The sequence below is a fragment of the Paramisgurnus dabryanus genome, chromosome 4 (assembly GCF_030506205.2).
Source record: "Paramisgurnus dabryanus chromosome 4, PD_genome_1.1, whole genome shotgun sequence".
NCBI lineage: Eukaryota > Metazoa > Chordata > Actinopteri > Cypriniformes > Cobitidae > Paramisgurnus > Paramisgurnus dabryanus.
The window spans coordinates 44,593,520-44,617,793 of NC_133340.1; the positions used below are offsets into that span (position 1 = coordinate 44,593,520).

At 40.0% G+C, this 24,274-nt stretch overlaps 1 protein-coding gene across 1 annotated transcript; it reads right to left on the bottom strand.

Annotated features, from left to right (window-relative positions):
• Positions 1–2,002: 2,002 nt before the first annotated feature.
• Positions 2,003–23,703, bottom strand: LOC135736021 (alpha-tectorin-like). The gene is made up of 26 exons (XM_065254772.2): positions 23,627–23,703; positions 23,341–23,407; positions 20,980–21,006; positions 14,311–14,438; positions 13,606–13,881; positions 13,354–13,449; positions 13,119–13,272; positions 12,286–12,539; positions 12,051–12,197; positions 11,383–11,962; positions 10,687–11,270; positions 9,991–10,552; positions 9,265–9,869; positions 8,468–9,023; positions 8,181–8,377; positions 7,676–7,885; positions 7,207–7,395; positions 6,827–7,116; positions 5,608–5,879; positions 5,226–5,345; positions 4,957–5,141; positions 4,681–4,841; positions 3,300–3,545; positions 2,804–2,966; positions 2,428–2,530; positions 2,003–2,313 (listed from the first exon to the last, which is right to left on the bottom strand). The coding sequence occupies exons 1-26, from the start codon at positions 23,627–23,629 to the stop codon at positions 2,204–2,206; spliced, it is 6,285 nt and encodes a 2,094-aa protein (XP_065110844.1). The 5' UTR covers positions 23,630–23,703; the 3' UTR covers positions 2,003–2,203.
• Positions 23,704–24,274: the final 571 nt, after the last annotated feature.

Below are 24,274 nucleotides of genomic sequence, written 5' to 3' on the forward strand. Positions count from 1 at the left end.
CATAAAATGACCAATCAGAATGTTTCACTAAATGTTGGGGCGGAGTTACGCGCTGTGCGATCAAAGTGCTGCGTTGTGAGGGCGGAGACATCTGGACTGGTTTGAGGCATTTGGTTGAACTGAATTACTGAACTGAAGGGATGAGAATATTTTACGGTTTCGGTTTTGCTTTTTACCCATTTTATTAGTTTCAACACAATTATCCTGTCTGCCACATGGCCACAGCAAGGCTTTTATTTCAGATGCACGCATGTTGTCAAATGCCATCTTTTTGAGAGGTCAAAGGAAATTATGAAAGAAAAATAGATGATGTAAATTGAAAGATAGAAAAAAAGATAATTTGGAGAGGGAACAATATACACGATTAATTCTTTTTTGAATTGACTTTTGAATTAAGATTATGTGTGAGATTTAGGGTTATTAAAAGAATTTGTCCTGACATTATTGACAGTCCGTAAACCAAATTAATTTACTGAGGTTTAACAAGCAAAATGCTTATATATACAGAGGACACAAATCTATACTAAAAAAAAAAAACCCTCTAAAAATCAAAGTTAAGAGGATTTATTTTACATAGACTTATTCGCCAATTTAAAATCAGTAATCGCATCTGTCTCATTTTTTCCCCATAAGATAAACACCGATTGTAATGCTGAGAGAAGTTTTATCACCAACTAGTGGCAAATTCTATTATTACACAAAGGAGTATTATATTTAAGTACAAAAGACATACAAAATACTTAAAAACTATTCTGATAAGCTTTTAAGAACGAAATAATGTAGAGTATTTTGTCTCATAACTCATTAATTACTTAATGTAATGTATGTGTAGTCCCAAATCTATATCTATTGATCTGGATTGTGCACTGTTAACAGCAGAGCAGAGTACTACATTACATTGACTAGTGTGCTGAGGGTCAGGAGGTCAAATGAGGATTTTTATTTCAAGCCAAGTTTATAGTTTTCGGGTTTGATAATAAATGTTTCTTTTGACTGTATTTTTCATTGTGAATCAACTAAATATCAAAATTAAATGATATTTCAAGCGAATGTGCGAATTTTGTTCTGATAAACACAAGTGAAGATATTTTGAGGATTGTTTGTAACCACAATGACCAAACCAATCAGAGGCCCCATAGTATTCTTTTCCTCTACTATGGAAGTTAATGGGGCCTCTGATTGGTTTGGTTACAAACATTCCTCAAAATATCTTCCTTTGTGTTAATCAGAACAAAGAAATTTGTACAGGTTTGTAAGTGAGAAAATGATGACAGAATTTTCATTTTTGAGTGAAATATCCCTTTAATAAGTGATACAAATTTGTGTTAAAGTGAAATAATTTGGGTTATAAAGGGACCATGACAACTACTCTTGAGGCATTTTTTTGTTGTTGAAGAACTTTGACCATTGAATTAATAAAAGAAACTGAAAATGAATAATACTTTTGACAATGTGCATGGCAGTCCAAGAGTTAAATTTAAAATGTACAGAATACATTTCTAACCAATCCCTGATAATGCAGTTTTAATTTCAGCGTAATTTTAGTTTGAAGCTTAGTGTTAGTTTGCTTAGTTAGTTTGCAATGTTTTTGAGCCAAAAAATTAATAATAAAAACATATTTCAATAGAAAATGCACAATTAAAGAAAATAAATAAATATATTTATGAATGTTATATAGCTAAATACCAAAATTTATTGTGTTTATTGCCTGGTGTTTTTTATTTGACCCTCTGTTGTGCTGTGATTTCTTGTTTCACCTGTTTGTATTTACTCTTGCATTTGACCCTTTCCTTACAGCCCCAATCACCAATGGGTTTGCAATGACATGAAAGTGTATATATCATGGCAAAACTTTATTTTTTGGTGAATAATATAATATCAGTTCTTCCTAGTTTGTCTTGATACTTTATTTATATAAATATGGATAATGTGGTTGGAAGATGTGCTCCATAAAGGGTATAGGTTGGTTGTTTTATAAAGCCAACAGAAGACAAGACGTTAATATGAGCAATAAAGATCCACTGTTTATTTCTACAATACAATTCATTTTCAGAAGTTTACAAGAAATCAAAAACAGTATTAAGAAGAGAATCAAGTTTAATTGTATTTTCCCATACTAAACAGAAGATTATAAACATAAGCATAAATCCCATTATTATTAATCAAATAAAGTTCCCACACCACAAACATTTTTTATTCAGTGTCAGTTGTTCATTATCATTGCGAAGATAGTCAGGAGTGAAAGAAGCAATATTATCAAGGAACCACATAGTCCTGAGGCCCCAGATCCTACTTTGTCTCTGACCCATGTATCTGTAAATGCGGGATACAACATTTATAATGCATGGTATAAAATATCTATATACATAATCATTACATAATTGAAAATGAATAAATTAACATTAAGGTTATTAAAGTATTGTTCACCTGAGTTTTCATCAGATGAGACCAGAGGACCCAGGGATATAGAAGCACTGTCATGAAACTCCAAAGACCTGCCTGCTCTCTGGTGGTATCCAGGGTAACAATGCTAAAGAATGAAAATTGGTAGTTAAACATAATATTCTGAAAAATTTACCTTATTTACTGCCAGGAACTATTATTTTCACATTTACATGCATGCAGATGATTTTAAAGTATAAACTGCATTCAAAGTATACATTTTTATAGGTATGTCAGCATGTTTGTTCCCTGGTTTCGAACACATGACCTTCTCGTTGCTGCTCCACCAACACAACGATCAAGAACATTTTTGATTGATACTGACTATTTACAAAAACACTTAAAGGATTTGTAAACTCACTGCTGTGCACTGAGTGGTTGACAGAAGGCAGAGGTGAACACCACAGTGCAGGTAAATATTAGTGAAGTTTGCATCGAAAGTAAACATCCTAAAGGTGAACCGGCTGGATGTGGAGACGCCATTCTGGAGCAGAGCCACTGTCTTGTCATTTGGATTGGGACACCTTTGAATATTTGTAAACAAACTGGTTTGTTAGGTTGCACTGTGCTTATAGTCATGCCATTTTTTTATAAGTTAGGCCAGTTTGCATCAAATATATAGTTGTGAGAAATCAGTTCCTGCATATAGACTGTGATGAGAAAAACAGACAGTTATTCAGGAGGTTAATGTTCTACCTCTGTCTGTTAGTTCGGGTTTTACAATCTATCTATCATTTAAAACAAATTCATTTACCAATTGCTTGAGCAAATTATACATTAAACTGTGATGTTAAAGATGTTTATGATATTTTATATATAATTATATTTTTTATTCAAAGCAAGGTTTTGTTTCTTACTCTCCAACAATGAGGTTCCAGCGAAGGCTGTAGTCAGGATCATTCACAGGTGTAGCCCAACATGTGTCAATCACCAATGAAAACTGGCGGTAGTCAACCCCATCAACACGAACTTCAACAAATATTTGCTGATTGAGCTCTGTATCCACACTACCAGTGTAGGGTTGGGTGAATTCGGCATCTTGAAATGGAATCATTCGAACCTGATATCTCCCCTCACCTGCAGGAAGGTTCTTGTGTACAATGCTGTTAAAACAGTTGAGTGTAAAAATGGCTCAATATTTATTTATTTTTACTTTTGTTTTTCTGCTGCATAATCCACAGAACCTCACATAAACCCCATTCACACAGACCTTTGGTCCAAGAAAATACCCATAAAAATTGCCAGACGAGCGTTTGTGTGAACGAAAACACGTCCTGTAAATCTTCTGGGATCGTTGCCGGAAAGAGGACTTAGTAAGATATCTGGAAAACCCTCTGTGTGAACAGAAGCCGAAACAATGCCGTAATGGGCGTGTCCTAGTGAGGACGGGCGTGTCATCACAACAAAAGTTGATTCAGCTCTTTAAAACTAGAGATTTACATGCAGATCAACATTCACGACGAGAAATGTCGCAAACTAGACTTAAGCAGTTATCATGGAATAATAAATGAGACGCATAAACAATGTTGGGCGTGCCGTAGTGAGGACGCGTGTGTCATGGCAACATGAAGTTGGTTCAACTCTTTAAAATGAGGGATTTACATGCAGATCAACATTCACGACAAGAAATGTCAGCAAAACTGGACTGATGCAGATATCAGGTAAGTTAGCTTGTCACTTACCGCGCTGAAGCAGAGATCATTCAGCAGCATAAAGAATTTCACGTCACATGCTCATTTGAGCTTATAATAAACAAAAAATACAGGCGCGTCATCTCAACAAGTATATTGTTCAGCTCCTCAAAACGGGGGGTTTAAATGCATATTAACAATCACGATGAGAATTATTTGAAAATTGGATTAAAGCAGAGATCAGGGAGCTTTTCAAAAATCTACTCTTAAGCTGAGATGAATCACCAACATAGAACGGTGCGTCACACGCTCCTTTATAGTCTTATCATAAACGAAAATGCACGCGAGTGGTTTCTGGATAGAGAAATAATAAATAATATGCAAACTTCAGACGCTGCGTAGAAGAAAGTGCAGGACTTTGAAGAGGTCACGTGTCTTTTTGGGACCTTGCAGATTCAGGCAAATCATTGTCAGTGTGAATGAACAAAAAAATCAAACAATCCCGGAAAAATCCAGGGTGCATTTTCCGTGTATTTTCTGGAATGTCTGTGTGAAAAGGGCTATATAGTCATCATACAGCACAGAAAGTCATTATTCGTAGTCTCACCTCTCCAATGGGTGGATTTCCATATTCAAGGAAAGTGTTTGGGTTTGGGGGTATACACAGTTGAAAGATAGCTTCAGAAGTCTCTTTCTGCTGATGAGACCATTGGCGGAATCCGGTGCCCCCATAATGAAGTTCTGATAGATAAAGTGAGTGCCATTTGCCTGCCAATCACAGAAATTAAATCAGACTTTAAATTTATCAATCAATATTTTCAAGTTGAATTATTGATAAATTATTTTGATGTGCCAAACTTGCTGGTTACAACTTTTGTCATACCACAAGATTTGTCCCACAGATGTGGTTATCGTTATCAAAACCGAACTCCACTCTGTCATTCCGGATTGTTCCTCTGCAGCTGGGGTCATTGAGGTGTAAAATGGTATCTGGAAAACCAGCCTCAAACAGCTGACAGCGAGAGAGAGAGATGGAGCCAGAGCTGCTTACGCAGGTTTCATGTGAATCTGAGAGACAAAAAACAAGCAAAAAACGGCCAACATTAATAATAAAAAAAATTACTTGTCATTTTGTTGTGGGATGCTTCTTACCAAAAGTGTCAGGTTCAGATCTGGGATAGTCCTCATTGCAGAAACAGCCATAAACATCATTTTGCTCCCCACACCATTCATCTTCAGTGCAGCTGAGCTCAGAGCATGGGTCAGTCACAGCTAAAAAGAGAACCAAATAATGAATGAAATAGAAATAAAAAAAAACATTTCTGAATAATTTTAAAACAAACATTTACATTCTATAAAGATGCTTTTATCCAAGGTGAATTTAAGTACATTCAAGGCATACATTCTGCATTTGTGCATACAGTCAGCATTTGTGTTCACTGGGATTAAAACCTACGTTGCGCTTCTGACGCAATGCTCTTCTAACTAAGCTATGGGAACAAATTTCATTTTCATGTCAAGGATTTTGACTTACGGCAAAGCAGACTTGAGCGCCATTCTGGGATCTGTAGTCCCAAGATGACACATGCTGTCTCATAGGCCTGAACAGCTGTACAAAACATGCCATTGGCAGGTGTGTAGAGACACAGGTCATAGACACAAGAGTAGTAGTAAGGTGCAGGGTCAACATGAAGATGGCAATGGTGAAAGGGTCCGGAAGTGTTGGTGATAACACTACAGAGCTCAGAATACTCCTGTCTGAATTGACAGTCATCCGCATCATGGACCTGGTCACTGGCACCGCAACTGAGGACACAGTCATCAACAAAGATAAAGTTCATGTGGATACCGTCTAATTTTGCCTACTTCTAGAAAATGACAAATGAAGGTTTTATTGAATGCACATTCACAGACATCACCTACTTTTTCTGTTCGGTAATCAGTGGTGGCTGATGACTTATTTTTCAAGGGCGCACAATGGGAAGCTCGTCAAAACATGTATTAAGTCAAAATTTGTGCCTGCTGCAGACGCTTCAAAGGGGTTTATGATAAAAGAGACGCTTGCGTTTATCAGATATTTGCTTAATCTCATGTGTAATCAGAGTTTAGTGTTAAGGGAGTGTCTTGCAGGTTTTTTTAAAGGGGACAGAGAATGAAAAACCATTTTTACCTTGTCTTGTTGAATAATGGTAGTCTACCCACATTCACGAACATACAAAAAGTAAAACTGATGCTTATGACATCACAGGCATCTAACTGCCTCTCCACTTTAAAATAATTGGCTACATTTTTTGAGTGGCAGCAAACTCAGCCAATCAGTAATGAGATTGCAAATTAAGCCAGTAGGGGGAACCAAATAGATGCAAAACCACTTGTTTAAAATCCCCCACCCTAATAGAGCTATTTGAGAGAGGTTTTTAGGAAGCTTCTAAGGCATTACAGACCCAAACAAAAATTTTTTTGTCTACATGTCACATCACAGAACAAGGATAAATACTCCGTTCAATCATTCTATGTCACCTTTAATGTTAGCATCTCAATCATAAACCCTTGATGCACATAGGTTCAAATGATGCATCAAAAACATATTTTGACATGGCAAGCCACACACATGACACTACGAACACATATTTAGAATTCTCGCCCCTCAGAAGATGGATGTTGTATATGCTGCCTATAATGCAACCATATCATAACATACCCATGACACACATCTGGGAAGCTAAAAAACACTTACATCCTCTGTTTCTTACCCTGCGGTGCTGGTATCTGATATCCAGCTGTGACCAAAGGCGTTGTCATTAGTAGCAAGGACTCCACTCGGCATTGTTTTGTCATCTGCAGGGTCCCCATTGAAATTGCCACACATTCCACATACAGATCTATGGTAACGCTGACTGAGCCGCACTAGCAGGGTGCTATGACCATCGAAATGGATAAGGGTATCGTTGAATGCATTCAGCACCACAAATCCTTGCTCCTCATATATCCCCATATTATCATTAATTTGGACAGCTGATGTGCCAATATCAATCCCATTAACCTGAAAGCAAATTAGAATATTGCAGATAAAAAAGATGTTACATGCATAAAAAAATCCCTTTATAAGGACACCATTAATAATGTAACTTACTTTGACTCTTCTGTTCTGTCCAATAGTGATTTGTGTCTCCACCCCATGGTGAGACAACTGGATTTCCACTACAGAGACAAATGACACCTTCATGTTCCCACGATGCCTGTTAGTGGCCACCACCCGGAATGCCAGATCATCATTAGTTACATTACCGCAGGTGTGAGCAATCTCATATGAACATGTTCCCTAGAAAAAGCGACACCATTAGTCTTTTTCTTTCTTTAATTCCCCGAGAAAGGCGTGTGTTTTACTAAGAAAATCATAAGGCACCAAACAATATAACAATCTTTACTGAAATATGAACAAGGTCTTTGGGACTGCAAGAAACATCCAGTCAGGTGTGTTGGAGTAGGTTGGAACAAAACTTTTCAGGATTCCGGACCTCCAGGAACATGGATTGGAAATCTCTGTTCTAACACCAGTTCAGAATGTTCAGTTTAGAAATTGGGCTTTTGACAGTTCATACCTGAAAGTGGGCAACAGCTCCATCAAAGGTGATGTAGTGAGGGTCGCCCCAGATTGTGCATGTGGACAGTTGACTGTAGCAGCCCTGGCGTCCATTTTTGATTGTACACTCCATGGCTGGTGGGCAAGAGGATGCAGAGCAGCGCAGATCATTCGGGGCAAAACACTCACAGCGTTGGGAACATCCTGAATGATAAAACTGATCGCCAATCTAAAAACAATAACAATAATGTTGAGCTTCACATATCCCTAATGGAGTCAAAGAGTATGTTCACCATTAAGTTTCATGGAATCATCAAATTTTTGTACTATTTAAGTTTAATTCAAAATACTAATGATATCATCATTGTACCATGGTATACCACAGCACATGTTACAGGGGTTTGAGGAAATACACTTACTAATACTGTAGCCTACACTAAGGCTGCATATTGCCCTACTGTAATATTGAAAACATTAATACTGGTGTGTAAATCCTACTGAAAACACAATGTTTTAATTCTCACGTTATAGTAGAATCCATCAAGCAAGCAGCCACATTGCTCTACAGGTACACAACGTCCTGCACTTCTCACATATCCATCATCACAGAAACAACCCTCTGAGCATGTGTGTTCACAACTTGCATCAATGCTGCTGGCGCACGTATGCCCACAGTCTGTGCCACATAGCTCATAGTGACTGTTCTCTGGACATGACATGACTGTAACAAATGTATGGTGTTAATGCCAAATGAAATTACAATATTATAAATACACATTTTTTAAGCAAATCACATATATATATCACTTACCACAGGATGCATTTTCTCTCCAGGGGTAGACAACGGCATTGGCAGATTGACAAGCACTCACATAGGATTGGACAGAGCGACATAAGACATCATTGCGGTTCTCGGAGATGCACACATCAAATGAACAGTCATTAAAGTATGCTTGTGGATCAACAACATCATGGCAAAAGCTAAAGGGGCCCTGATTGTCTCTGATGGTGTTACACAAGGAATGAGCTATGGTCTGGTCTTGGCACGTAGGGCAACTGTCCCCACACCCATCATTGCATGTCATCCCGTCTTCAACCTTCCATTCTGCCCCAAACTGGCCTGCTGAAGGTACCAAAACACCTGAAGGAGTGAGGAAGTCATCATTACTGTTGCCATTAAAGTTTCCACAGAGACCACATGTAACTCCACTGTAGTTTGATGGTATGATGATGTTAACCGCCCAGGAGCCACCGTATTTCACACTGAAACCAAAGTTAGTTGATACAAATATGTGCTGTCCAGTGGAGTACACAGATACTTGACCAGAGTCTAGGAGGATGGGGAGGTTTCTGGTCTCTCCATCAACCTGTTTGAAAGTAAAGTAAAATTAACAGTTTGTTAATATCAAGTGGGTATTATTGTCTATAATAAGGTATAAAATACATTAAGAATTGAAATGTTTTGGAAAGTAATACTAGGGTAAAACTGTTCTAACAATTTATTAGTTTAAATATTCATTTGGCCTCATAATGGGGCAAGCTTGTTAGTAATCATAGTGATAATATTTACACTTATCACATATTTCCACAAGGGTAAGGCTTACTTACAGAAACAGTAGAATAACCATTTGTGTCCTGTGACATGTGCACAAGATGCCCAGAGACATTGACAAAGACTTCAACAGTAATTGACACCTGAAGTCCACGCCATTGCGCATTTCTTGCATCGACCTGAAAGTGTGGAAGACCACGAGTGTCATTACATACTGTGGCCAGCACATATCGGCATGTGCCCTGAAAGTCAAAGTAGACTCCATCAAAGGAGATGTAATGGGGGTCTCCTGAAGCAGAACAACTACCATGTGACCTGGCATGGCAACCGTACTCTCCATCCACTACACGGCAAACTTCCTGTTCACTGCAAGATGATGGAGTGCAGTGGACATTCCCAGTGTTCCCATCACAAACACAAAAAGACTGGCAATTCTCTCCATGCCAGAATCGCTCTGACGGTTGCCGATAACGCTCAGCATAAAGGCAACCACAACTCGTTGGGGGCACACAGCGATCTCCATTTAGCAGAAGTCCATCATTACACTGGCATCCTGCCTGGCATTGCAGGGAGCATTGAAAGGGAAATGAGAGGCCAGGGCAGGATGCAGGACAGGAAGTTCCACATGTTTCAAAATGGGTATTTAGTGGACAGGTGGGATCTGGAAGTAAAAAGCATAAGAATTTGTAAAATATAAGCACTTTTTAGTGAAATGACTTAACAAATCAGATATTTCGTTTTAGGTATGTAGCTCTCATCCCTTTCCAAGATAAAGAACTTACCACATTGGGTGATATTTCTCCACTCTCCAACTGCAATGCCACTCTGTTGGCAGAGAAGTGTGTAGCCTCGCAGAGCCTCACATAAGGCCTGTCTGGCACCTCTTGTCTCAACAAGAGCCTCAATACAATCTTGCATCCGCTGTGAAGGGTTAAGTCTTCTGCTGCACTCAGCAAATGGTCCATCATTTATAGTCATGATGCTGCAATGCTCACTGAACTGGCTGCGGTTTTGATAATGTCCTGGTTCCCAGTCAACTGTGTCCACACAGTGGGCTGATAGGGACCCATCGCGCCAGCTCTCTGCAAACATCTGGGGGTCATTTAGCAGGACACCACCTGGAGTGTAATACTCATCATTAATGTTTCCATTCAAGTTCCCACAAAGACCTCCAATTGTACCATTGTAGGTGCTTGGCGCAGTGATTCGGACAATGTGTGGCCAGTCAACTCTAATGGTCACCCCGAAGTTTGTTTCCAAAACAAAACCCATGACACCACTGTGATAGATGCGAATCTGACCAGAACCAACACTGATGGGCAGACTAACAATCTGTCCATCCACCTGTTCATTAAAATAATAAAATCAAAGGTTAATTGATCTAACAGTTGTTTAAATAAACTGTAAAATACTGTAAAATAGCCTAATGGTTATTACTACATAAATAGCTTATGAAAAATAACTGGATTTGGACTAACCTGTACATTGCTACCTTCTCCCATTTTAATAGAAACTTGAGTTCCTTGTGTCTCAAACTTCAGGAACCTGTCAAAGCTTTGAAGCCCTCTTGGTACCTTCCTTACTGTCAAATCAAAGTGGGGAAGCCGGGATGGCCCCATTACCCTTGCAAGGGTCAATCCACAAGCTCCTGAATATCTGAAGACTTGGCCATCAAAGGTATAGTATGAACCCAGTCCTTCAACTGCACATGTAGCATAGCTGATGGGCCTGCACCCCCTTACACCATCATGCACTTCACACACCTCTGCTGAACCACACTGATGCTGTTGACAGACCATTGTCCTGCTTCTGCAAATGCATTGTCTTCCACAATTCTCATCCAACAAAACTGACTGTCCCTCAGCATAATAGAATCCCTCGAAGATGCAGCCACACTGTGCTTCAGGAACACATGTTCCAGCACTGAAGATGTATCCAGCATCACAAATACAGCTCTCCTGATTGGGCAAGGGACAGTTCATTGGAGCAAGGGGATCGGTGCAGGTTGCAGGGCAGCTTGTTCCTTGGGGTTCAAAATGACTGTGCACAGGGCATTGAATCTCTGGGAATAGAACATATGTGAAAATGCCTAAATTGATTTGATCTTTCAGTTCACACAAAGATTTAATTTGTTAAATTCAAAACTGACATCTACAGAATAAATACTCACTTACCGCAAAAGCCCTGCTGTCTCCATTGCCCTGGTTGTATACCCCGCTGTTGGCATTGAGCAGCATATACATTAAGAGCCTGGCATAGAATTGGTTGATAACCTTCGCCTAAGCAGAGATCATAGACACAGCTCTCAATGAAGGTTTGTGGTGCAAGCACTGAATGGCAAGCAGCAAAAGGGCCAGAAACATCTCCTAGGATCCCACAGTGGCTTCTGTCACCGTAAAGGTTTCTTTGATATGTGCTACAAACAGCACATGCCAGACCGGTGCACCTGACAGCATGACATCCAGGGTCTGTGTCTCCCTCTGCCATCCAAGAGTTGGCAAAGTCCACATCTGAACCAAATATCTCCCCAGTAGGGGAACGGAAGTCATCTTCAGGACGCAGGTTGAAGTTCCCACACAGACCACATGTGCCATTTTGGTATTCATAGGGTACAGATATGGTGACATAGCTATTAGCATCATATGTAACAACCAGGCCAAAATCTGTGCTGATGGCCAAGGAAAAACCTGATCTATAAACCTGAATGGAGCCATTTCTTAGGGTAAATGGTGCTGCTACAAATGTGCTGTTAACCTGTACAATGATGATAAAAGAGTTTAGAAAAAATTGACACATTACTGTGTTCAGGTTAGATTTACAGAAATACTGTGACACTACTAACCTTTGCATCATAATAGTGACCTTTGATCAGTTCAATTTCTTTATCGTACACAAACACTCTAACCATCCGGGTCCAAGACACATGCGTGCTACCTCGATGCTCGTTTTTACCCTCAATGCGATAGTATGGCAAACCATTTCCACAAGCCTAATTAATGATGTAAATGGTGAATCACCAATCCACGGACAATTGTATTAATTCAATTAATAGAATTCTGTAGCAACACAAAACTAACCTCTGACAGAATATAAGTGCAAGTTCCTTGAAAGTGAAAAATCTGATTGTCAAAGGTGTAGTAATGAGGATCACCAGAGATGACGCAGGTTTGCCGCTGAACGTTCTGACAGGAATATTGGAAAGCAGCTGAACGACAAGCTTGGGAATAAGTGCAGGGCTGCATCCTGCATTGGAGGCCACTTCTGGTACAGGTGCATCTTTGCTGGCAGGTGGCCTCAGTCCAAAATGAGTCTCCCAGCTGCACTGGCGAACCTGCCGCAAATGTTTTACAGATATTTGCATCGAAAATCATTCTTTAATTACTGGAATTCTTTTACCCAAGTGTGGTGTTGCAAATTGCAAGGAGACCATTCACATGATCACTGCACGTGTAATATGAACATACACTGTAAAAAAATTCCGTAGAAATTGCAGCTGGGTTGCCGGTAATATACCGTAGATTTAAATTTATGTTTTTAACTGGCAACATTTTGTTCAAAGTTAAATGAACATTTAACATTTACAAGTCTTTGTCTTTACAGAGTAAAACTAAAAAAAAAACAGCATCAAGCAAAACATTCTGGGAAACAAAATCTGAAGCAAAAAACAGAAAAAGGTTGATGATGACTTCTGGTTCCCAGAATGCTTTGCATGAGGCTGTTATTGTAGAATTGTATTCTGTAAAGATAAATACTTGTTAATATTTAAAATTGATTGAACTTTGAACAAATTCTTGCCAGTAAATTACATAAATGTAAATCTACGGTAAATTACCGGCAACCCAGCTGCAATAACATTGTAATTTCTACGGAATTTTTTTACAGTGTAGGATTAAATAAAAAATAAAATTACCATTAAACTGACAGCCAGTTGATCCATAATCTGTTCTAAAGGCCCATCTGCCTGGCACATTGACATTGCTGCTGTATGTTAAGCCTGTAATGTTATTTGGAAATGATGCAGTAATCGAGAAATGATGACTTCCATCGGCAGTGTCATAACCAGCCTTAAGTTAAAACAAACATGAAGATTTAGCTCTGTTTAGTTACTCAGACTAACAGATATAACTTTTTCATGTGAAGCATACCTGTACATATCGCTGTATTGGAGCAATTCTTCCATAATTCATTAAAACAAATGAGAGCTGGCCGTTTGTAATCAAAACCAACTGGAAAGATGTTTCCTTAAAAAAAGATGAAAAAAGCACTGGCTAACAAGGCAAAATATTTGATGTACAACATGACAACATTTTGTGGTACATTTTTATTATTATTATTTGAAATGATTTACTGTTTAGAAAGAGTAACAGATGTATATGAAATCAAGCTGGGCTTCTTACTGTTCCTGTAGTGGGGAAGTATGCAACTCTATCCCATGTTGCAACAAAAACCCATGAAGCAGTGAAGCTTAGGCTAGGAAAGTATTGATTTACATCTTGTGTAGCTTGTGTAAGGACACTGCCGGAAGTATATTGATGATATGAGACAACACCATTACCACGAGTATCAAGATCTGTCCAGAAACCAGCAATGAGGTCTTTGGCACCAGCTGGGAACTGGTATGGACTGTAGCTGTACCATGCTCCATCAAAAGTCAAGTGTCCATTGTCGTTGACCTGAAACAGACTTGGATTTATTATCATGAGATAATAAGTGCAATTCATAAAAGTGCATTTCAACCTTTTTATTTTTACTTAAGAAAATCTAAGAGCTTGGTATAAGGAAAATGTTTTAGATAGTTTATTTGAAAAGTAACATGTGACCTGTAATAAAAAATCTTTGTTTTTTGTCAACTGGAGACAAAAACTTAAAATCCATAAAGGATTTCCTCAGACAAAAGCAGGAGTGGGGAACCTGGTGGTCTTGGAGGGCCACTGTCCTGCAGAGATTAGTTCCAACCCTAATTAAACATACCTGAAAAATCTAATTCAAGTCTTCAGGATTACTTGGAAATAAAATTCAGGTGTATTTGGTTAGGGTTGGAACTAAAGGACAGTGGCCCTCCAGGACCCAGGGTTCCCCACTCCTGGACTTAACAGACTTACATTAATTTGACTGTATGAATGTCCAAAAAATAAAAACTGTTGCAGAAGGCTGATCACAGGTGAACTCCCATCATCACTACGTCCATTCACTGTGTCTCCAGCTCCAAATGGATAGAATACACTACTGTCTGAAATCAATAATACATTGAGTATTAAAGGTGCACTCTGAACTGATATTACAGTAAATGACATCTGAACTGGCTCTTTACTACCCTAATAGTACCAAATGTTCTAGACTCATACTGGAGCTAGGCTGTTTGTTTTGTTTTTTTCCCCTCTATTTTAATGCCTATTATGGGCTTTCTTGAATTGAGTTTTAATGATCTTTGTGTGCATTGCAGGTGGATCATGTTGTAATTGGACTGTTATTTTCTCTCTTCCTGCAGCACTGGCTGTGGCCAGCATGTGTTATGCTCGGTGCTCAATGTATCCTCAGTCTGTGCCAGACCTGTGGGTAATTGTGACTTATGTCATCCTGCATTATTTCTGGACATACAGTGGGGAAATTAGTATTTGTAATGAGAGCCATCATGGCTCCCTCTGCTGGCCTCTAGAGGCTTCTTCCTCACATCTCCTTCAGGACTCCATCAGCCAGAACCCCTTGCACCACACCGAGCGTATTGTATTGTATGTCTTTATTGTCCACTAAGGTGGAATTTTTTCTTTGGCTCTGCATCACATAAAAGAAACAAAAGGAACTACAAAATAATATATAAAAACAAAAACCAATATCCATTAGAATAACAAATTATTACATCACAGTATCTCAAACTACACTTGTTTTATCAATTGCTTGAGGAATTAAGAAATTTGATAGCATTTGAGATAAAAGACCTCTTAAACACATTTTTATGTGCCAAGGGAACCCTCGCCTGCATGATTTAATAGGCCTACCGACTATTTTGGCTGCCGTTGACACAACTCTGGAAAGCTTATTCTTTAATTTACAGTTTAAATGCTCATACCAGGTGGTAACATGAAAAGTTAAAACACTCTCAATAGATTATCCTGTCTTTCTGTTCATGAGCCATGTCTGTTTATCGCTTATGATTGTTTGTTGCCTGCCCTGACCTACGCTTGGATATACTACTGTTTTGGATTGCCTACGCTGTTAATGTTTGCCTGGTTGTTAATACTTGCCTCTTTGTGTATTACTCTTAATAAAACCTACATTTGGATCTAAGCGGTGTTTCACCGTGTATGACAGAATACTTTGCCACACAAGATCCAGCGGTTTACTTTATCCACTCTGGTCAACTTCTCTATACCAGCCATGGACCAAACAACCAAATCCGACTTCAACAATATTTCTACAGGTATCACAATCCATTTCAGAATTACACACAAAAGATGGACCCAGGAGTTTTGTTATTTGATCTACACCAGGGAAACCGCCCGATAGAGGAATATGTGGAGGAATTTCTAAGTTTAAGCAATCAGGTGAACTTTGATGATTCGGCTCTAAAATACAAATTTCACTTTGGTTTAAAACACACTATACGATATCTCATGCCCCATAGTCAGGAAGTGGGGTTCTTTGAAAGAGTTTGTGGACTTGGCGTTGTTGTTGAGTGGGTCTTTCTTTACTGTGGGCAAAGTAGAGGAGGAAGCCTCTCCTAAACAGAAATTTTTTTTGGGGGGGGGGGCAGTAGGCAACAGGCACAATATGCTTGAAAGCCAGGACAGTCATAGAGAACTGTATGCACTACCAGGGGCCCTTTTTAGGGGGGCTCCAGCCACCCTGTCTGTGATCTTAGCCCCCCTAAAAGTCTTAATATTTCTACCAAACTATATAATATATTTTCTAAAGTTTTATTAATTTTTAAAAACAATTTATTCAAAGATAACAATTAAAACAACGCAAAATGCAGAACATTTAGATGAAAAAAGTTTATGAGGCATTTGATTTGCTGTACTGTTCTGTGCATGCGTCGTAACCACCAGCAGTTTCGGGGTAACGCATTACAAGTAACGTGCATTATGCACAATGCACAATATTACTTTTCTAAAGTAAGGAGTAAAGTAAAGCATTACTTTTAAAATGTACACATTAATATTTGAGTTACTTTTTTAAAAAGTAATGCGAGTTACTTTTCAAATTAATTAATTCTATAAAAAAAGGATAATGTACTAAATTAAACTCAACATAGTCACGTAGAATTACACACTCTATGCGTGCAAACCTGAGCGGGAACAGTTTAAGTCAGAAACGGAGATGGCAGGCCAGAGCTAGACATTTTTGCGATGGAAATATGGGTGGCGCTAAATAGCCTGTAGGTCTATTACATGACTCTCAGAACTGTATGAAACTAGAGAGAGCAGAGCGGGCTCTGCAAGGGAAACGTGGTAGATTAGCTCCACGGAAGTCTCCATAGGACACCTCGATGGGGTGCTATACAGGCGCCAGGCCAAACACAGGTTTTCAAGAATACAGCTAGTGAAAGGCTGACAGTCGATGCTCCGCAACATCAACTGCCAAGGCGATAGAGGAAAGTCAAAACCTTATTTTGTGATGTTTATACCCTATGGCCTTCCATAGTTGTGCAGTCATGCAACACCAAAACAGAGGCTGCAAGCTGACACAGGAGCCAACTCTGAGTATCTCTACTGGTTTGAGGAGAGATCACGAGAGTATACCGGCTCAATACAAACACTGTAAAATCTGGTGAATGTGTTAGATGTCGCCCAGCCAAACGTCTACAGCCTTCGTGCACCTCTTAAAAATGTAATGACAAAGTCATGCTGACAAAAAAAAAAAAAAACAGGCAACAATGAGTAGTTTCTGGGGAGGCAAACAGATCCACCTGTGCTCTTAAGAAACATTTCCAAATCAGCTGAACTGTCTGAGGGTAGAGTTGCCATTCGCCGGGGTGCGCTGCTCGTGAAAACGCGTCTGCAGTGTGTTGATCGACCCCAGAATGTGAATGGCACAAAGAGACCTCAGATTCTTCTGACTCCAATGGAGGAGATTACAGGCGAGATGCGAAAGGTGACGAGATTGATAAATGCAACAGTCGCAATGTTGTCGGTGCAAACTAATACATCCTTGCCTCGCTGAAACGAATGAGAGCGAGATGCACAGCCAACAACTCGAGGCAATTTATGTGGCAGCGTCTCTGGAATGCTGTCCAGACACCCGAGACTGCATGCCCATTGAATGTGGCTCCCCACCCCGTGTTGGAGGCATCTGTGCTCACAATAGCATTCCTGGAGTCCTGTCTTAATGATATCCCTGCTCTGAGGAATGAAGGGTCTGACCACGGGTGGAAAGGGAGACGGCACAATGGTGTGATCGTTACGCAATGCGCACCGGTTAGCCACGCTCTCCTTGGAACTCGGTGGTGAAGCCAGCGCTGAAGGGGTCTCATATAGATCAGCCCAAGCGGTGTCACAGCCGCTGCTGCTGCCATCTGACCCAGGAGCTTCTGAAATTGTTTCAGCGGGAACGCACTCTTGTCTTTGAACGTACTGGGACAAGTCAGGATGGACTGTACACGCGCTTCTGTTAGATGTGCGGTTAAATCGACCGAATCCAGTTCCATACTGAGAAAAGAGATCCTCTGCTTGGGGCAAAGTTTGCTCTTTTCCAAGGTAACCTGAAGACCGAGACGGGCAAGTTGTTTGAGCACACAGTCTGTGTGATCGCAAAGCATCTGACAGGACTGGGCTATTATTAACCAATCGTCGAGATATGCTAGAATGTGCACACCGCTCTCTCTCAGGGATTTTAATGCCCCCTCGACAACATTCATGAAGACACGGGGAGAGAGAGAATGCCCATATATCAGACTTTGTACTGATATGCCCGCCCCTGGAACGCAAAGCGGAGAAACGTTCTGTGTCGTGGGAGTATTGAGACATGAAAGTGCGCATCCTTCAGGTAGATGGCTGCGAAGCAATTGTTTAGACGAATGCACTGAAATATGCTTTTGTGCATCAGCATTTTGAATGGCAACCTGTAAAGTGCTCTGTCCAGTGAACACAGGCCCAGGATCGGTCGCAGCCCGCCGCTTTTCTTGGGTGCTATGAAGTAAGGGCTGTTAAACCCAGACTTTATCTCAGCTGGAGGAACCGGCTCAATCACGTCCTTTGTCAATAGGACAGAAATCTCGGCATGGAGAACAAATTTGGGGGGGGCCCCCCACAAATTGAATTGCGTAGCCAAGGCAAATCGTGCGTAAAAGCCAACGCGATGGGCTGGGAAGCGTTTCCCATGCTCTCAGACACCGAAAGAGGCACTTTTGTGTGGTACCTGTGGCGAGGGGAGCGGAGGTGGTGGCTGCTGCAGACTGTGTGTGCACAGCAGCAGCAGTGTTGTGTAACACTCACATTTTTCCGCTGATGGGTGGCAGAACTGGAGGCACTTGGTTGTGCGAGACCCGGCAGCTGTGACGCACCCACTGGCGAAAAAGGAGAGGAGGACATAGGGTTTTGTGCCGGTCCGTAGCTCCCCCACTCCTCTGAAGACCTGGAGAATGAAGATGAATTTGCTCTTTTGGTGGTTTTTTGGGTGCCAGCTGAAAAGCCAGCGGAACAGAAATTAACAAAAACCAAAGATTCCCCACCTGGCCCTCCTCTGGGGGGGAGTGGTGCCTTCACCATCTCCCGAAGACTGATCCCCTCCATCTCCAGGTTGCCAGTTTCAGGGCTGCTTGGCCTTACGCTTTCCACCTCTTTTGGCAGGCGGAGCGGGCTGCTGGAGGCCGGTTCCTCGCTCCTTTGAAGAAGTGCCCCGGGGAGGAACGGGGGCGACAGGCAGACTGAGGAGCCAACATAGAGGGGTCAGATGAACGTTTGTGACACAGCAGGATCTTAACGATGGCCTCAGTCTGTTTTTGAGCTGTCGAGAGGCGCTGGGCAAAATCTTCGATCCTCTCGCTGAACAGGCTGGCCTGGGACACCGGAGCATCTAGGAGTTGGAAACGATTTTGCTCCCGCATGTCGACCAGGCACAGCCAGAGATGGCAGTCCTGGACCACCAAGGTGGACATAGCACGTCCGACCGCCTGTGCGATGACCTTAGTGGCTCTTAATGACAGGTCAGTGGCCGCACTGAGCTTTTTAAATGCGGCAGAATCATGACCACCCTCATGCAGGTCACGCAGCGCCTTAGCATGGTGCACCTGGAACAATGCCATAGCATCTATGGCTGAGGCTGCCTCCCCACAGGCACGGTAGGCACATCCTGTTAGTGCAGAGGAGTACCTACAGGCCCGTGAGGGCAGGGTTGGCCAATCCCTCCAGTGAGAAGTGAACCCGGCTGGACACAGTTGCCTCGCAACTGGGCACTCTACCAGAGAAAGATCAGTATAACCCCGAGCAGCGCCACCATCGAGTGCAGTGTTCTGGCAGCCCCAATGTACCAATCATCGAGGCGGAATGGCTCGGGAGGAGATGGTTGATGCTACTCTAATCCGACCGCCTCCGCCGCTCGAGTGAGCATGGCCGTCATTTCGGGGTCGAGCACAGGGTCCGCCACCCTACCAGAAGGAGGACGCGAGTCCGACTCGCCATCCGAACACGAAGGCCCCCCCTCCAATGCTACGGACGACACGGAATCCTGTGTGGTACCGACGGTTTCCGAGGGCAACGTAGAACACCGGCTGTGGATCAGGGTGCTGAACTTAGCAGCAGACTTGTTTAGCACTGTTATACGCAAGTCATCCTTCGCCAGCTTCATGGCAGCCTTCTTAGCGCTGGAAGGCGTGGGAGGGAGACGGCGATCGGGGGATATACCACCCGACTGCGCAGATCCATCATAGTCATGTTCCCACAAATGAGACATGAACTATCGCAAAGTGCCTCCTCAGCATGCTCGATGCCCAAAAATGAGAGACAGCGATCGTGGCCGTCACGAGGGCTCATCTACAGCCCGCATCCAGAAGTTGCACACAGCTGGAATGTCATTTTTAAAAGGATGCCACCCGACCTGTGACACGAGAGAACAGCTGCCTTTACAAAGGCACAAGTTCAAGCTCATGCTGCTCTCTTAGGGAAATCACTCTTTGATGTTAGTGCGTGAGTTAATATAGCATGCAGGGGAGAGGCAACGGCACACACAAATAAAACTCAAAAAGAGAAAATAAAGAAGTGGAACTGATAAAAGCTGCTAAAAAACATTAATATCTTAGAATTCTACTACAGTTTACTATAGTAAATAATATATATTAGCACACTAGTACTAAGTATTTTTTATGTGTGAATTATATTACAAGTATTTTAACAGACTTTTTAAAATCTTATCGGATTTTCAGAATATGAGAGACTCATATTCATCAGCTCACTTTCTGATTGGGTATCGTTTGTTCCACATGATAGTCTTACAAAGCGTGCATTTATCCTCTGAGTTTTCCACACAACATGATTTGAATGTTTGTTGAATATTTGTGATTTGTAATTGGAGCTGCTCCGATGTGTTTCTGATCAGATTCAATCACTCTTGACTACACACAGCACAGAAAATCAGCAAAGATAATAAAGACAGCCACCAAGACAATTGGGAAAATTACATATTGTGCCTTTAAGCACAATATCTTAGGTGTTTAAGCACAATAAGATTTTGTTTTTTAACAGATAAACAACAGGTTCTTTTGCTACATTCTTTAATTATTGTAATGGACAATGAAAGGTCAAAAGAGCAAAAAAAAGATAAAATGAGGGGAGAATTACCTGATGTTTGTCCATTGATTATTTCACCTATATTAAATACAAAATAAAGCATAATAAATTAATATAAGCGATGGATCTAGTTACAGTAATTGACATATTTGAACGTAACGTACCAGCTGTTGTTTATTTAGAGTAATTAATTTAAAATAAGACAAATTTAGATTTTTGATTTATTGAAATTCCTTTGTTCAGTGAAGGAAAACAGCTTTAATTTTTCAGATTTTTATTACTTCAACATTTATTATTTCAGATCACATTTTCCCACTGAGCAAAGCGTCTTAGAAAGACGTCATTTCGACGTCCCATGAGGAGCCAGAATGAAAGTTTTTATGACGTCTTTTTATGACCTGTTCTGAACATCCAATATTGATGTCAAGGGGACCTCCACGCAAAGTAAAACTATTTAAAATGTGGCCATTTTAGACATTATATTTGTATACAGTATATAATCTTTATATATGAATAAATGTTAAAAAAATATTATTTATAGATAATTCCCAAATATACAAGTTCCACCTTAACTATCTGCGTCTGCAATCTTGCTCTCTCTCTCTCTCTCTCTCTCTCTCTCTCTCTCTCTCTCTCTCTCTCTCTCTCTCTCTCTTCGCTCTCTCACTCTCACTCTCTCTCTCTATTGTTCAATAATTGAAGTGAAGTGACGTGAACTTCACTCTCCCTCCCTTGCTCTCGCTGGATAATTGATACATGTACATTCTCTAAAGCAATGGCATAACCATTACAATCAGTTGTTTTAACAAAGCATTGTTTTGAATTAGGACCATACTGGATAAACAAACCAAATTCACTTTATTTTTTGTCATTTCTACGGCTCGTTTTTGAGAATTTACAAGATTCTGATGTTTTATTGAACATGTTTTGTCACCATCATGGTGATCAGTGTTTCATTTAGTTGGGTAGTTTGATTCTTTGTTTTTATATTGTAGTTTGTGTGCATGATGATGGTGTGTTTAAACACATTATTATTGCACCAAGTGTTTGTCAGCAATGCAGCTTACTTGTGGCTTCACAATAATTACATTGATGGTCAGAAGTGGTGGTATAATATAACTAAAATAACAACAAAAACAATACATTATAAATTTCGTTTAAAAGTAAATTTCTGAGTAAGTTTGTTTGGTTTGCAATAAATACACTCGGGGCATACTGCTGCCTACTGTAACGAATAATGAAACCTTGTGACGTACTAAAAAAATCTAAAGTCTAGTATTTTTGACACAAATGCAGACATCAAGAATCAGCCCATGAATCACAACGGTGGTGAGTTTTCTAAGTGTTGCAATGCATTGCACCAGCGTATTATAAAAACTCATGAGTCCAGAGAGTGTCACCACTGTTGTGATTCATGGGGTCAATCTTGATATCTGCATATGTGACAATAACATCTGGACTTTTAATTTTATACAAGCGCTTCCCAGTGGTGGAATGTACCTAAATAATAAGTTGGATGTGGCACCTCAAATCAATTGAGAAATTGAGACAATACTACATGGTTTACAAAATTAATTTACAGACTTTACATATGTGGTTTTACTGTAGGTAAACTTTCAGTGAAGTTGTAAGATCCATGTGAGTTTTATTTTTAACAAATTTTCTTTGCAGCAAATAACATGCTTTTATAAACACTCTTACAAAGACCAAACACTACTATAAAAAGTCAAAGAGTCAAACTACCCAACTAAAGGAATCACTGATCGTCATTAGGGTGACAAAAGATTTTCAATAAAACGTCAGCATATACATCTCTGTTAATTAAAGAGAGAGAGAGAGAGAGAGAGAGAGAGAGAGAGAGAGAGAGAGAGAGAGAGAGAGAGAGAGAGAAAGAGAAAGAGAGAGAGAGACAGCATTTAAGGTGGAACTTTATCTATGAGCAGTGCTATGTTTTTGAACACTAATCTTTGAATAAAGATTACATTATTTTTACAGCTTAACAAAATATTCTACAAAAATGCACGTGATGTTTATGTTTTTTGACTCAGAACTCATAGACCACATTTGTATAAAATGTTTTTGTATTGATTCCCCGAACCCCTTTTGGACGTCTACCTGACGTCCAATAGGGGTCATAGTCAGACGTCCAGATACTGTACCAGATCTGCACGTTGTATAGACGTACAGATAAGAGCCTGGACCAACCGACCTAATATAGACATGATCTGCACGTCGAGCGGACGTCTCATGTTTGGTGGGTTATGAATGATTTTTTTTTTAACCAAATAATTACACTTTTTTATTTCTTATATCTGTGACAATCAAAGTATATAAAGCACCACGTCTGCCATTACATATTCAGTAATACTTGGTTATATTTATATTCTGATGTCAGTTAATATAAACACTCACCATGAATCAGCAGCAGCAGTGACACATAAAGTGAGGTTGGAAACCTCATTATGACAGACTGCAACACCTTAACACAGACGCAAATATTCATTTATGCACAATATTCATTCATTCAAAGTGTTTCTATAATCCATACTTGTATGTTACTGTGTCTATTTGTAACATTTAGATATCTACAAAGTGGCATATCCATGTAGTAGTTAATTAATACTTATTGCAAAATTATGCAATATATTAGTATAAACAAGAGCATCAAAGCCAGAGTACTGAAATAAGGTTACGTTACCATAAAGTGCTGCTACAGAGCAAATCAAGAAGTTTCCCTCTTCAGCAGCTGAATCAGATACAGTGATGGAGAACTGCAGGTCTTATCAGATTATAATGTGGGTGGACCATTGCTAAAACCAAAAGTAGTCCTACACCTGTTTTAAAAACCAGTTATTCTGTTTATTTTATCTTCATTTCATCAGGAAAAGTGTTTTTTGAGCAGTTTGCTTCCTTGTTCCCTGCACTTTAAAAATGATTTATTGGCTTTGCAGTTATCACAAAAATGAAAAGATATTAACTTAAAGGATTTTTGAGTTGGACAAATCGAACAGTTAAGAAACTACAATAAATGTATATGATTTTTACTCATTTTGTAGTTATAAAGAACATTTATCCGCAACAAAAAACCTTTTGTGATATAGAAAGGTTCTTCAGTTAAAGGATTTTCATTCAGCCAAAATGAATTAATTCTATGGCAGCATGAAGCACCTTTACTTTTAAGAGGGTTGTTTATGACAGGCAAGTAACAGTCCAGAAATTAATTTCACTTTTAATAAATGTAGCGAGTTACCAAAAACAGCGCTTGATCCTTTTATCAAAGAAGCACACAATTTTTTTGTTACTTTGGTTTCCCGGCTGTTTTATAAACTTGACACTGTAAACATTT